Source organism: Scyliorhinus canicula, chromosome 9 (assembly GCF_902713615.1).
Source record: "Scyliorhinus canicula chromosome 9, sScyCan1.1, whole genome shotgun sequence".
NCBI classification, from domain to species: Eukaryota; Metazoa; Chordata; class Chondrichthyes; order Carcharhiniformes; family Scyliorhinidae; genus Scyliorhinus; species Scyliorhinus canicula.
Genome location: NC_052154.1, coordinates 153,927,940 through 153,942,963, shown reverse-complemented (window position 1 = coordinate 153,942,963; position 15,024 = coordinate 153,927,940). Strand labels below are relative to the sequence as shown.

The 15,024-nt window shown below is 43.8% G+C and overlaps 1 protein-coding gene across 5 annotated transcripts in view; it reads left to right on the top strand.

The window, feature by feature from the left end:
• usp47 (ubiquitin specific peptidase 47) overlaps window positions 1-15,024 on the top strand; it is a 188,865-nt gene that overhangs the window by 103,870 nt on the left and 69,971 nt on the right. For all 5 annotated transcript variants that reach the window (XM_038807976.1, XM_038807975.1, XM_038807973.1 and 2 more), the window contains 2 exons: window positions 4,798-4,965; window positions 12,965-13,096. In XM_038807976.1, the coding sequence (XP_038663904.1) occupies window positions 4,798-4,965; window positions 12,965-13,096 (300 nt within the window). The remainder of the gene's footprint in view (window positions 1-4,797; window positions 4,966-12,964; window positions 13,097-15,024) is intronic.

Sequence of the window (15,024 nt, the reverse complement as noted above, 5' to 3'; positions counted from 1 at the left end):
TCTAATTGTCCTCGTAATTATTGAATTGAATCCATGCCTCCAATAGCCATTTCATAGTCGCCAGCCTGCCTTATAAATGCCGATCTCACCTGTTGACCCTGTCGAGGCTCCAGAACTGTCTTCCCTCTTGGGCCGGCAGAATCAAAAACCTGCCCTCGATTATTAATAGGAAGGCAAATGAGGAAGCATCAGTTAGGCGGCTACCTCCTGGAAGGTTGAAAAACTGGTCTCGCTGCGAGCATGCGCAGGCTCACAGCTCCTGTTTGGTCCCAATGTTGCAGCCCTGAACAATGCAGGAAATGCAGCCCACTTTTCAGGTCGGTGAACCTTTGGAGCTGTCCTTTTTTTTAAATATAAATTTAGAATACCCAATTCATTTTTTCCAATTAAGGGACAATTTAGCGTGGCCAAGTTACCATTGAGCTATTTTTATGGCAGGAACAACTGGTTTTCAAACGAGTAGGTGGCCAATCCAGCCACCCTGCACATCTTTGGGTTGTAGGGGCGAAACCCATGCAAACACGGGGAGAATGTGCAAACTCCACACGGCCAGTGACCCAGAGCCTGGATCGAACCTGGGACTTCGGTGCTGTGATGCAGCTGTGCTCACCACTGTTTGGAGCTGTCCTGACCTGAAGAGTTGATTCTGTTTCGCTCTGCACAAATGCTGAATGTTTCCACTATTTTCTGTTTTCATTCTTGGAATCACAGCCATGTTCTAATGCCATGCAGACAAGTTAGACTGTAATTATCTATCAGTAATGTAATTATCTGTCGATAAAGCTTCAAGTTCACCTGCATTTATTGCTGCCTCTATTCTGTACCGGTCAGCAACCTATACTAACAGCTGACGTGTTTTTAAAAAATTTTTTGACTGCAATTCTACTGCATTGCACAAAGCGAAAAAGCAAGAGTGCAAAAGTAAAGATTGAGTGTCCAGATAGCACAATCAGAAGTCCTTGTTCTTCAAGGCATAAATGGTAACAGCTAAACTTATACCTGCATATTCTTGTCAGCAAAAGCCTAGCAAACTGGACCATTGATGTTCAGTTGCATCATTGTTGAGTTGCATTCTTGGTTATTTCAATTAAAGCCCATCACATTTTGCAACTTGATATTTTGCGACTGTAAGCTGAGACTAATGTGGTCAGTTTAGTGCACCAAATAAACTCACCACCCATCCTGTCAGGATGTGGGCCACACTTGACAGATCATGCTTCTTGCTTGGAGAAACAAAGTGACTGACGGTGCTGGAAGCAGGTTTAGTAACTTCTGAAAGGGAATACACAAAGGGGAAATGATTTGCGGGACTTTAGACAAAGACGGGAATGGGGCTAATTGGAAAGCTTGCCAAAGGCTGCAATGGGCTGAAAATAAGGATATAAGAAATAGGAACAGGTATGGGCCATTCGGCCACTCAAGCCTGCTTCACACATCACTAAGATAATGGCTGATCTGAAGAAGCCTGGGAAGAAAATATCATTTTTTTGATGAAGCAGGCCTGTGGGCGCTGTGTGCGCATGTGACTAATTAAGCTGAATTTAGTTAGTTTGCAAGTTTGAATCATCAAAAGGACTAAATGTAAAAGTAGACATTTAAAGTGGAGATGACCAAGTTAGAGGGTTACAAGTAAATCCAACATGAGTAAAGATTTACATAAGGAAAAAAGCTTTTTGCTTATTGGATTTTAGCTGTTGAATTTCAAAGACAAGTATAAAAGATTTACAACTGGCAAAGATCATAGATTAATGAAGAAAAGTTATTAAGTTTATTTTACCTGAAAGTAGTGCATTAGGGAAACACGATTGTTATAGTCTGGGAAAGGCAACTTCCAAAGAAATATAAGAACAATGAGTTTGAAGATGAAAGAGAAAAAACACATTTAAGGAAAGATTGAAATCCGTATTAGAGGAGTAGTCATGTCAAATCCTGCAGTGTGCTGCGCAGAGAGAGTTGTGAATAAAACAAAGTGAGCCGTCGCAAGAAACCCCAGAGAACTGTGTGTTTGTTTCAGAAAACAGTTTCTTTTAAAGAATTGTATTTCCACTGTTACGTGATCAGGTGCATGAAACCCTGTGAAATATCATCCCTCTCCGCAACAGTGGATGCCTTGTGGAAATATCCAATATCCAAGCTTGAGCTGAAAAGTGACCAGTAACGTTCACACCACACAAGTGCCAGGCAGTGACCATCCCCAACAAGACAGTCTAGCTATCGCCCTTGAGACTCAATTGTATTACTGTTACTGAATCCTCCGCTGTCAGCATGCTGGGGGTTACCATTCATCAGAAACTGAACTGGACTAGCCATATAAATACTGTGGCTACCAGAGCAGGTCAAAGGTTTGGAATCCTGCGGCAAGTAAGTTACTTCCTGACTCCCCAAAGCCTGTCCACCATCAGCAAGGCACAAGTCTGGAATGGAATACTCTCCACTTGCCTGGATGAGTGCAGCTCCAACAACACTGAAGAAGCTTGATACTATCCAGGACAAAGCAGCCTGTTTAATTGACACCCCATCCACAAACATTCACCCCCTCCACCAATGACAAACATTGGCAACAATGTGTACCATCTGCAAGACGCACTTCAGGAACTCGCCAAGGCTCCTTAGGCAGCACCTCCCAACCTACAACTGCCACCAGGGAGTTCCACTCCAAGTCACTTACCATCATAACCTGGAAATATATCACTTCATTCCTGTTGCTGGATCAAAATCCTGGAATTCCCTGCCTAACAGCACATTGGGTGTACTGTTAAGAATTGGGGAAAATTGAGATGGAAAAAAAAGTCGAATAGGCAGTTGATTTGAGGTTGATATTGGAGAAATGATGAGTTGTGACTTTGCCTATCAGTGGAAAACAATTATTTTACATATGTGAAAACAATGGGGCCACAGAGGAGGTGAAACATCAAAGTGGAGTGATAAGGAAATGGACACAGCTGCAAAAAGCCAACTCCATAGGGTGAATAATATCAAAAGGAAAGAAACAGTATAACTGTAGAACCCTAATTTAAACATGGAGAAAGAGGGGAAGCTAACAACAAAACCGCATCAAGTTGCAGATACAGTCTCCTGAAAGAAGTAACCATTTTCACCTTTGCTGAACCTGAACACTATCAGGTGGCCACTTAAACCTGGTTGTTGTAATTACTTGTTGGATTTAGCTTATATTAATGGTATTTGGGGAAAAGGGGTGTCTTGAGTTCAGGTAAACCTAGGGAGTTGGGGACCACGGGATAGTTTCATGTGTGTATAGTCATCAGTATGCTTAATTGTCACAGTGTATTATAATCCTTCTTGTAGTGTGTGTGTTGTCTTTCTTTGAAGTTAATAAATATTCCTTATTAATTGTTCACTGAGCGACTAGACTGTTCCTCACAGGGTTGTACACCATTCCTCATATTGTATTAGAAAAAACACATGAACCACTACGAACCTGTGTTCCAAGTTACCCTTCTGGATTTTGGGATACCCTTGCATTTCACATCAATGTGGTTCATGACATGCACTTACACATCAGGGACTACAGCAGTTCAAGGAGGGGGGGGGGGGGGGGGGGGGGAAGAGAGAGAATAGGGATGGGCAATAAATATTGGCCTAGCCAACAACACCCACATTCCATAAATGAATTTTTAAAAAGTATAGGGACTGTTGCCTAAAAAGGGGTGTTTAGTTGTGAGTTTAACGAAGTAGAAAACTTTTTCGGCAAATTATTGTAATGCTATTTTTAACTGAATGTAATCTTGTGTGCTTAAGTTTTCTTTCGTTAATATTTTAATTAAATATTTAAAATCTCCAAACACGGTATTGGAATATTTGATTCAGTGTACATATCATTTCCTAACAAAATACAAATTGTACATTGTTGTGAAACCTTATCCGAGTTTCCCTTTGGGATTTGGTCAGCCTAGTAATTACCTACAACTCTTGACTCCCATGTCAACAAAAACCTCTTTAATTTAGCCAATGATCCAACTTCCACTGATCGCTGCCAAATTGACTGACTGCCCTTGCCTCCGTCTGAATGTTCTGCAGAGTTCTGCGCTTGTCCGAGATCTGTTTCATGGAATAAATTTCTCCTCCACCTCTTGTCTTAAATGGGAGACTCCTTACTTTAGATTGTTCTAGATTCCCCCAAGAGGGGAAACATCCTCTCACCATCTAACTGGCTGACCCGCCCCTTTTTATGTTGTACTATTCAATGAGTCACATCGTGCAGGACTGGGAGGGATGTGAATCAGTTGGATTTTGAAGGTGATCTGATAGCTTTTATTTTCCTGGTGCCAGCCACAAGCTGCCACCCAACTGGTGACTGCTGGGTTGCCAGTTCAACACCATAACCACCATTACACTGGTGGCACATCTTTCTTTGGAATGCAATAACGTTTTTGGTGAATGTACAGAAAAACAGTGATCCTGCACAAATCACTTTATCATTACCATTTTTCCCTCATGAACAACAACTTGCATTTCTATAGCAGCCTGAATTTAGCAAAAACTTTCCACAGTCCTTCACGAAGTGTTTGAATTTAAAAACGAGTGCTGAGCCATAGGAGGTGTTAGAAGACGAATAACCAAATTGTGGGTTTTCAGAGAGTTTCTTAAAGGAAGAGAGAGAGAGAAAGCGAGAGATGTGAATCGAGGGGTCTGATTAGGGAGGGAATTCTATGGTGCATAACCGAAAACAGCTGAAGGAACGGCTGTCAGTGTGGAATGTAGAATGGGGTGAGGAGGCACATTAAGGGCCAACAAGGTAATTTTGTTTGAGTTACTCAAAACATCTTGTTTCCACAGAAGTCTCCTCAGACTGAGAGCTCTACAGATAGCGGTGCTGAGAATGAAGGGAGTTGTCACAGTGACCAGATGAGCAATGATTTCTCAAACGATGATGTTGTGGATGAAGGGATCTGCCTGGAGAATAACAGTGGGGGTGAAAAAACATCAAAAGCAGGGAATGAAAAGGTACATGGTATGATCAGCGATCTTGTTATGGGATTTACATCAATGCAAGTGATATTTATGTACGTTTTAAATTTTTATGAAAAATTGGTTAATCAGCGTATAAGTTGTATTATGTTCCTGTATACCATTTAAAAACGAATGAAACATTGCACTCCTTTTTAATCCTGCCGGACTCTGGAGTGTTCCAGTTTTGAAAGATAGAAAATAGGAGCAGGCGGAGGCAATTTGGCCCTTCAAGCCTGCTCCAATATTCATTACAATCATGGCTGATCGTCCAACTCTAGCCTGATTCCCCCCCCCATATCCTTTGATCCCCTTCGCCCCAAGTACTGTATCTGACTGCTTCTTGAAAACATACACTGTTTTGGCTTCAAATACTTTCTGTAGCGACGAATCCATAGGCTGACCACCCACTGGGTTAGGAAACTTCTCCTCCTCTCTCCTAAATGTTCTACCCCGTATCCTCAGACTGTGACCCTTGGTTCTGGACATCCCCACCATCGGGAACATCCATATTGCGTCTACCCTGCCTAATCCCGTTAGACGTTTTAAAGTTTCTATGAGGCCCTCCTCATTCGTCTAAACTCCAGCGAATGTAATCCTCACCAACTCAGTCTCTCCTCGTATGTCATCTCCTCAAATGTCAATCCTGCCATCCCAGGAATCAGTCTGGTAAACCTTCGCTGCACTCCCTCTATAGCTAGAACATTCTTCCTCAGATAAGGAGACCAAAACTGCACACACTATTCCAGGAGTGGCCTCGCCTGTATCATTGCAGCAAGACATCCCTGCTCCTGAACATGAATCCTCTCGCTGTGACGGTCAACATACCTGTTGCACCTACATATTTACATTCAGCGATTGGTGAATGAGGATACCCAGGTCTTGTTGCAAATTCCCCTCTTCTAATTTATGGCATTCAGATAATAGTCTGCCTTCCTGTTTTTGCTCCCAAAGTGGATAACCTCACATTTATCCAAATTATACTGCATCTGCCATTCATTTGCCCACTCACTCAACTTGTCCAAATCACACTGAAGGATCTCTGCATCCTCTGGGAGCTCACCCTCCCACCCAACTTTGTGTCATCTGCAAAGTTGGAGATATTACATTTCATTCTCTCATATAAATCATTCATATATATTATGAATAGCTGAGGTCCCAGTGCAGATCCCTGTAGTACCCCACTGGTCACTGCCTGCCATTTGAAAAAAGGCCAATTAATTCCTACTCTTTGTATCCTGTCTGCCAACCAGTTTTCGACCAATCTCCATAAACTACCCCTAATCCCATGTGCATTAATTTTACATGCTAATCTCCAATGTGGAACTTTGCTTGACTTTCGGAGTCTGTGTTGGTGATTTTCTTCCCTGGTGGAATGCAGATGTGAGAAGTGAAAGATTTTTTTTCTGATTACCTGAACTGCATGCACTGCACAGAGTTCCAGAGTGACTTTACATCCTATTGAATTTCTCTTCTCTGCCTCAAAATAGAACCTTGGGATCTTTTACACCCACACGAGAGTGCAGGCAAAAAAGAGGGTACACTCCCTCAGTACTGCTCCTTTGTCAGTGTAGCACTCCCTCAGTACTAACCCACCAATGATGCAGCACTTCCTCAGTACTGCACTGTCAGCCTCAATTTTGGACTTGGATTTCTGGAAGTGGGACTTGAACCCACAACGCATTGATTCAGGCCAGAGTACCAACCACTATGGTTATAGCTGGCGCCCTGAAGTGATGGCTTCATTATAGTGGACTTTACTTATTTGTTACCTCTTTGTAATTTTTTGACAACTTAACATAGTTCTCAAAATTGAAGGATTCTGAGTGACAGCAAAACAGGAAGTAAAATGCATTGAATTTTTCACTTTTAAATAAAAATTTGGAAAGTGCAGAATAAATGATTGGGACATGACATATGGGATTAAAGTAGAAATTAAAATATCAACAAACTTTTTCTGGAACAATCTTAAAGTGTGATTTTTTTTATCATAATGGAAGACTTTTACATCTCAAATGTAAAATTAGCTTTTTAGGGCCAGTAAGGGTGTTTAGCAGCAATGAGGAAGTTCACACATTGTTTTAAAAAAAAACAGTTATGCCTGATTGAACAAAGTGCCACTTTTTTTAAGTGTTTCACATTGAGACAAATAAAAGGGCAAGTTCTTATCAGTTTGATGATTTCTAATTGATTAGGTTCTCTGGGGATCTCAGCACACCCTTTGGAAAGCACAGAGCCACTGACCACAACATCTGAGTTTCTGTGTGACTCTGGAAGTGGCTGTCAATTTCAGTGGGGTTATGACAGCGAACACCGACAGTTTCACCATCATTACTGCTGCAAAATCCAGGCTTCTGTTTCTTTTTTACTAGCCCATTCTTTTGGTTGCTTTGTCAAAAACAATGTTTTCAGCATCATTGACATGACTTTCCTTTGAGTTGCTGTTTTTATCTATGTCCAAGGAACATGCTAAAATCAACAGAAAATTCTGAAGTGTATGGTTACTTGCAGGCGCCCATCTGAAAGGAAAACATGTGCGAGTCACTGGTTAACAGATTGGTGCTATAATTTCCTTGTGCTCCTACCTCACAGATATTTTCTGTCTTCTATTTTTTTGGGTAGGTGTCTGTGAGGGGAGGCGGTGGCATAGTGGTATTGTCGCTGGACTAGTAATCCAGAGACCCCGGATAATGATCTGGGTCCCGGGTTCGAATCCCATAGCAGGTGATGGAATTTAAACTCAATAAAATATCTGGAATTAAAACAACCATGAAACCATTGTCGATTATCGTAAAACCCTATCTGGATCACTAATGTCCTTTAGGGAAGTAAATTTGGTCTGGCCTACATGCAACTCCAGACCCACAGCAATGTGGTTGACTCTTAAATGCCACTCAGTTCTATTCAACTGCTACGTAAATACAAAAAAGAAATGAAACCCGACGGACCACCCGCATCAAACCAGACACCGGAAACGACAATGACAGTCCTGCCGACACTGCACAGTCCTCCATACTGACATCAGGGAACTTGTGCAAAGTTGAGAGAGCTGTCTCATAGACTAGTTAAGTCACAGCCTGACATAGTCATACTCACAGAATCATACCACACAGAGAATGTCCCAGACACCACTATCACCACTGACCGGCAGGGTAGCAGTTGTGAGGGAGTTGCCCTGGGAGTCCTCAACATTGATTCTGGGCCCCATGAAGTCTCATGGCTTCAGGTTAGCAATGAACCCTCCTTCTGATTACCACGTACTGTCCACCATCAGCTGATGAATTAGTGCTCCTCCATATTGAACACCACTTGAAGGAAGCAAGGATACAGAATATATAAGTGGGGGACTTCAAATCATAGAATTTACAGTGCAGAAGGAGGCCATTCGGCCCATTGAGTCTGCACCGGCTCTTGGAAAGAGCACCCCTCTTAAGCCCACACCTCCACCCTTTCCCGTAACCCAGCAACCCCACCCAACAATTTAGCATGTCCAATCCATCTAACCTGCACATCTTTGGACTGTGGGAGGAAACCGGAGCACCCGGAGGAAACCCATGCAGGCACGGGGAGAGCGCACAGACAGTGACCCAGGCCGGGAATCAAACCTGGGACCCTAGCTGTGAAGCCACTGTGCTACTGTGCCACCCAGTGTCCATCACCAAGAGTGGCCCAGTAGTACCACCACAGACCGAACTGGCCGAGTCCTAAAGGACATAGTTACTAGACTGGAACACCAGCAGGTGGTGAGGGAACCAACAAAAGAGAAAAACATACTTGACCTCATCCTCACCAATCTTCCTGCTGCAGATGCATCAGTCCGTGACATAGGTAAAAGTAACCACCGCACAGTCCTTGTGGAGACAAAGTCCCGTCTTCACATTGGGGATACCCTCCATCGTGTTGTGTGGCACTAGCTCCGTGCTAGCTGGGATAGACTTCGAACAAATCTAGCAACTCTAGACTGGGCATCCATGAGGCGTTGTGGGTCAGCAGCAGCAAAATTGTATTCAACCACAATCTGCAACCTCGTGGCCCGGCATATCCCCACTCTGCCATTACCACCAAGCCAGGGGATCAACCCTGGTTCAATGAAGAGTGCAGGAGAGCATGCCATGAACAACATCAGGCATACCGAAAAGTGAGGTGTCAACCTGGTGAAGCTACAACACAGGACTACTTGTGTGCCAAACAGCATAAGCAGCAAATAATAGACAAAGCTCAGCGATTCCACAACAAAAGCATCAGATCTAAGCTCTGTAGTCCTGCCACATCCAGCCGTGAATGAGGGGGTATCACAGTGGTTAGCACAGTTGCTTCACAGCTCCAGGGTCCCAGGTTCGATGACCGGCTTAGGTCACTGTGCGGAGTCTGCACTTTCTTCCCGTGTCTGCCTGGGTTTCCTCTGGGTGCTTCGGTTTCCTCCCACAATTTCCAAAAGACGTGCTGTTAGGTGAATTGGACATTCTGAATTCTCTATAAGCGATTTTCATTTCATTTTAATGTGGCGACTAGGGGCTTTTCACAGTAACCTTCATTGCAGTGTTAATGTAAGCCTACTTGTGACAATAACGATTAAAGATTATTATTATTATTATTATGGTGGACAATTAAACAAATCACTGGAGGAGAAGGTTCCACAAATATCCCCATCCTCAGCATAAAAGACCAGGCTGAGGCATTCACAACAATCTTCAGCCAGAAGTGCCAAGTGGATGATCCATCTCGGTCTCCTCCGAAGGTTCCCAGCATCACAGATGGCAGTCTTCAGCCAATAAGATTTACTCCACGTGATATCAAGAAATGGCCGAAGGCACTGGATACTGCAAGGGCTATGGGCCCTGACAATATTCCGGCAATAGTGCTGAAGACTTGTTCTCCAGAGCATGCCGCACCCCTAGCCAAGCTGTTTCAGTACAGCTACAACAGTGGCATCTACCCAGCAATGTGGAAAATTGCCTAGGTGTGTCATATACACAAGAAACAGGACAAATCCAATCCAGCCAATTACCGCCTTATCAGTCTACACTCAATCATCAGCAAAGTGATAGAAGGAGTCATCAATAGTGCTGTCAAGCGGCACTTATTCAGCAATAACCTGCTCATGGACGCACAGTTTGGGTTCCGCCAGGGTCATTCAGCTCCTGACCACATTACAACCTTGGTTCAAACATGGACAAAGGAGCTGAATACAGAGGTGAGAGTGACTGTCCTTGACAACAAGGCACCATTTGACCGAGTATGGTATCAAGGAGCCATAGCTAAACTGAAGTCAGTGGGAATTGGGGAAAACTCTATACTGGTTGAGTCATACCTGGCACAAACGAAAATGGTTGTGGTGGTTGGAGGTCAATCATCTCCGCTTCAGGATATCACTGCAGGAGTTCCTCAGGGTTGTGTCCTAGGCCCAACCATCTTTAGCTGCTTCATCAATGACCTCCCTTCCATTATAGGGTCAGAAGTGGGGATATTTGCGGCTGACGGCACAATGTTCAGCACCATTCTCGACTCCGCAGATAATTAAGCAGTCCATGTCCAAATGCAGCAAGACCTGGACAATATCCAGGCTTGGGCTGACAAGTGGCATGGTATATTTGCACCACACAAGTGCCAGGCAATGACCATTTCTTATGAGAAGATCTAACCAACCCCCTCATGACATTCAATGGCATCACCATCACTGCATCCCCCCCACAGTCAACATCTTGGGGGTTACCATTAATCACAAACTGAACTGGACTACCCATATTAATACTGTGGTTACCAGGGCAAGTCAAAGGCTAGCAATCCTATGATGAGTAACTCACCTCCTGACCCCCCCCCCCCCACAACCAACCAAAAGCATGTCCACCATCTACAAGGCACAAGACAGGTGTGTTATGGAATACTCTCCACTTGCTGAATGAGTGCAGCTCCAACAACACTCAAGAATTTCGACACCATCCAGGACAAAGTAGCCAGCTTGATTTCTCTGCCTTCGACAAACATTCAAACCCTCGACCATCGACGAACAGTGGCAGTGTGTATACCATCTATAAGATGCACTGCAGTAACTCATCAAGGTTCCTTAGTCAGCACCTTCCAAACCCAGGACCACTACCATATAGAAGAACAAGAACAGCAGACACCTGGGAACCCCACCAGCTGGAAGTCGCTTACCACCTTGACTTTTAAATATATCTGCATTCTTTCACTGTCCTGGAACTCCCTCCCTAACAGCACAGTGGATGTGCCAACATCTCAAGGACTGCAGCGGTTCAAGAAGGCAACTCACCCCCACCTTCTGAAGGACAACTAGGGTTGGGCAGTAAATGCTGGCCTAACTAGCGACGCCCACATCCCATAAACAAATAATAAAAATGCTTCGGGATTTTTTTTGACTGTGAAGGATTTTGATGGAATAAGCAAGAAGAAACTTTGGTGGTGGGAGAATAGGTAGATTTAAGGTGTCTGGCAAAGAAACAACTTTTTCCAATCTAGTTGCTGAGATCTGGAATATGCTGCTGAAAGGGTGGTGGAAACAGATTGAATAGTAACTTCCCAAAGGGAATTTGATCATATTTGAAGAGGAAATAATTTGCACGATGAAGAGAAGTGCAGCTAATTGGATAGCTCTTTCAAATAATCAGCACAGGAATGGTGGCCCTCCTGTGCTTTTGTATGCTTCTATGGAAGGCACTACAGCCTTACGTTGTGGCTCAGATCTCCGATGAGAATTCTTTGCTGCTCCTTTTCCAGTGCCCTGATGCCAACTGTCATATGGTGATTAGAACTGCCCACTACTCTACTTTACATGGAGATGAATGTCCTGCGATTTGTGTCTCTATTCTGTGCATTGTGCAACCCAAAATCCTGTTTGCCTGATTTACCATTTCCCTTTGCTAACTTTGCAATTTTTCACATTGAGTTTCATGCAACATATCTCAGCCCACCTTCCCAATTTTAATTCCTAGTTCAGCCTCGAAACCAACCATTTCATTCAGTCTTGGTGTGATCAGCAGGTTATGATATGTTCATCTCTGTTCCCACTTCCAATCATTGGTCTGGAGTGTGAGTAGCAGTAAAGAAAAGGCTTCCTTAACTTGAAATTTGGTGAAGTAGATGAATTCCAATCTTATTCGAGTAGAAAATATAATCAATTGCCTTTCTCTGATTGACCAAAGGCACTTTGTCTTTTTGTATCCATTCCATCAAATCTCTTCGCAAGCTACAAAACCCCTGTTGAATCTGCTCTTGATCTTCTCCACGCAAGTTTAAATAGTCCATCCTCTTTTCCCCACAGAGTTTTTTAAAGCTACAATACATGCCGAAGGAAACAGCAAAGTATTCCAGAAATAGATTGTCTTCCAATCCCTCATCTGTCTCAAACCTCTTATCTCTGTTAACTTCCTCCAGCCCTACAATCCAACAAAATCCTTGTGCTCCTCCAATACAGGCCTTTTGTTCATCCCTAATTTTAATAGCACTGCCAATGGTTACTACCTTCAGCTGCCTGGGTGCTCAGCTCTGGAATTCCCTTCCAACACCATTCCTCCTTTCAGATGGTCTTATAATCTACCTCTTTCACCCAAGCGTTTGGTCATCTATACTGATACCTCCTTAAATAAAAGCAAATTACTATGGATGCTGGAATCTAAAACAAAAGCCAAAAATGCTGGACGATCTCAGCAGGCTTGACAGCATCTGTGGCGAGAGACGGAGTCTGGATGACTCTTTCAAAGTCTCCAAACGTTAGCCCCTGTGGAGTGAGAACGGATCTAATATTTTGATTCTTTGAAAGAGTCATTCAGACTCCGTTCTCTCTCCACAGATGCTGTCAGACCTGCTGAGATCATCCAGCATTTTCAGATACCTGCTTATATGGCTGGGTGTGAAATAATGCTCCTATGAAGCATCTTGAGATGTTTTATGCTATAAAGATGTGCTATGTAAATAAATTATTTATTTTAGTTTGTTTCTTCTCTCCCCATTTGTTTGTTGACGGCTCTTATTTTTTCAGGGTACCTGGATTTACGAGCTCTTCTCGGTTATGGTTCATTCAGGGAGTGCTGCTGGTGGACATTACTATGCCTGTATTAAATCATTCAGTGACGGACAGTGGTACAGTTTCAATGACCAGCATGTTAGCAGGGTATGCAAGTATTTGCTAAGTGTCTCATGGTGTAGCTTGTATATTATTGTATATTATTGAAACTTCTTTTTTACATAGAACACCCTTCCTAATCTTGGTTTAGGGTTTGTTTTGTCCGGTATTTGTTGTAATGACCGAACCTGCCTTACATTGCAATATGTAACTATTTTGCATTCAGTGAATAAATATCTTGAAGGCGGTTAGTTGTGTATTTCCTCACACATTGGCTTCCTCAAAAGCTGGAGGCTCCAGTTGAGCATTAGCTGCACTCAAGTGGCCATTTTTCACAACTGAGCAGCCCAGTCATAGCATTCCATTGAATCCCGACAGTGGAAGGAAGCCATTCAGCTCATCAAGTCTGCATTGACACTCTGAAAGAGCACTCCACCTAGGCCCACTCCCCCGCCCTATCTTCATAATCCCGTGCATTGATCATGGCAAATCCACCTAACCTGCACATCTCTGGATTCCCCATGGCGCCCCACACTCCACTGCAGGCCCTGAAATGCTGTAATGCTTTTGAATGGAAGATCAACGGGCAATGGCACCTTCAGCAATCTTTTATTACAAATCTCTAGACTTTATGGAGTTTCAATCTCTCAGTTGAAAAAGTGATGGAATTAGATTCTAATGTAATTATCGAAAGACAGTTAGATAAATACTAAAGAGAGAATCTGCAAAATCATGGGGAAAATGCAGGTGAATACAAAGAACAAAGAAAATTACAGCACAGGAACAGGCCCTTCGGCCCTCCCAGCCTGCGCCGATCCAGATCCTTTATCTAAACCTGTCTCCTATTTTCCAAGGTCTACTTCCCTCTGTTCCCGTCCGTTCATATACCTGTCTAGATGCTTCGTGCCCGCCTCTACCACCTCCGCTGGTAAAGCGTTCCAGGCACCCACCACCCTCTGCGTAAAATACTTTCCACGCACGTCTCCCTTAAACTTTCCCCCTCTCACCTTGAAATCGTGACCCCTTGTAACTGATACCCCCACTCTTGGGAAAAGCTTGTTGCTATCCACCCTGTCCATACCTCTCATAATTTTGTAGACCTCAATCAGGTCCCCCCTCAACCTCCGTCTTTCCAACGAAAACAATCCTAATCTACTCAACCTTTCTTCATAGCTTGCACCCTCCATACCAGGCAACATCCTGGTGAACCTCCTCTGCATCCTCTCCTAGGCTTCCACATCCTTCTGGTAATGTGGCGACCAGAACTGCACGCAGTATTCCAAATGTGGCCGAACAAAGTCCTATACAACTGTAACATGACCTGCCAACTCTTGTACTCAATACCCCGTCCGATGAAGGCAAGCATGCTGTATGCCTTCTTGACCACTCTATCAACCTGCGTTACCACCTTCAGGGTACAATGGACCTGAACACCCAGATCTCTCTGCACGTCAATTTTCCCCAAGACCCTTCCATTGACCATATAGTCCGCTCTTGAATTTGATCTTCCAAAATGCATCACCTCGCATATGCCTGGATTGAACTCCATCTGCCATTTCTCTGCCCAACTCTCCAATCTATCTATATTTTGTTGTATTCTCTGACCGTCCTCCTCGCTATCTGCAACTCCATCAATCTTAGTATCATCTGCAAACTTGCTAATCAGACCACCTATACCTTCCTCCAGGTCATTTATGTAGATCACAAACATCAGGAAACTAAGGAAATTCGGCATGTCCACATTAACCCTTACCAACTTTTACAGATGCACTATAGAGAGCATCCTATCGGGCTGCATCACAGCCTGGTATGGCAACTGCTCGGCCCAGGACCGCAAGGAACTTCAGAGAGTCGTGAATACCGCCCAGTCCATCACACGAACCTGCCTCCCATCCATTGATTCCATCTACACCTCCCGCTGCCGGGGGAAAGCAGGCAGCATAATCAAGGATCCCTCCCACCCGGCTTACTCACTT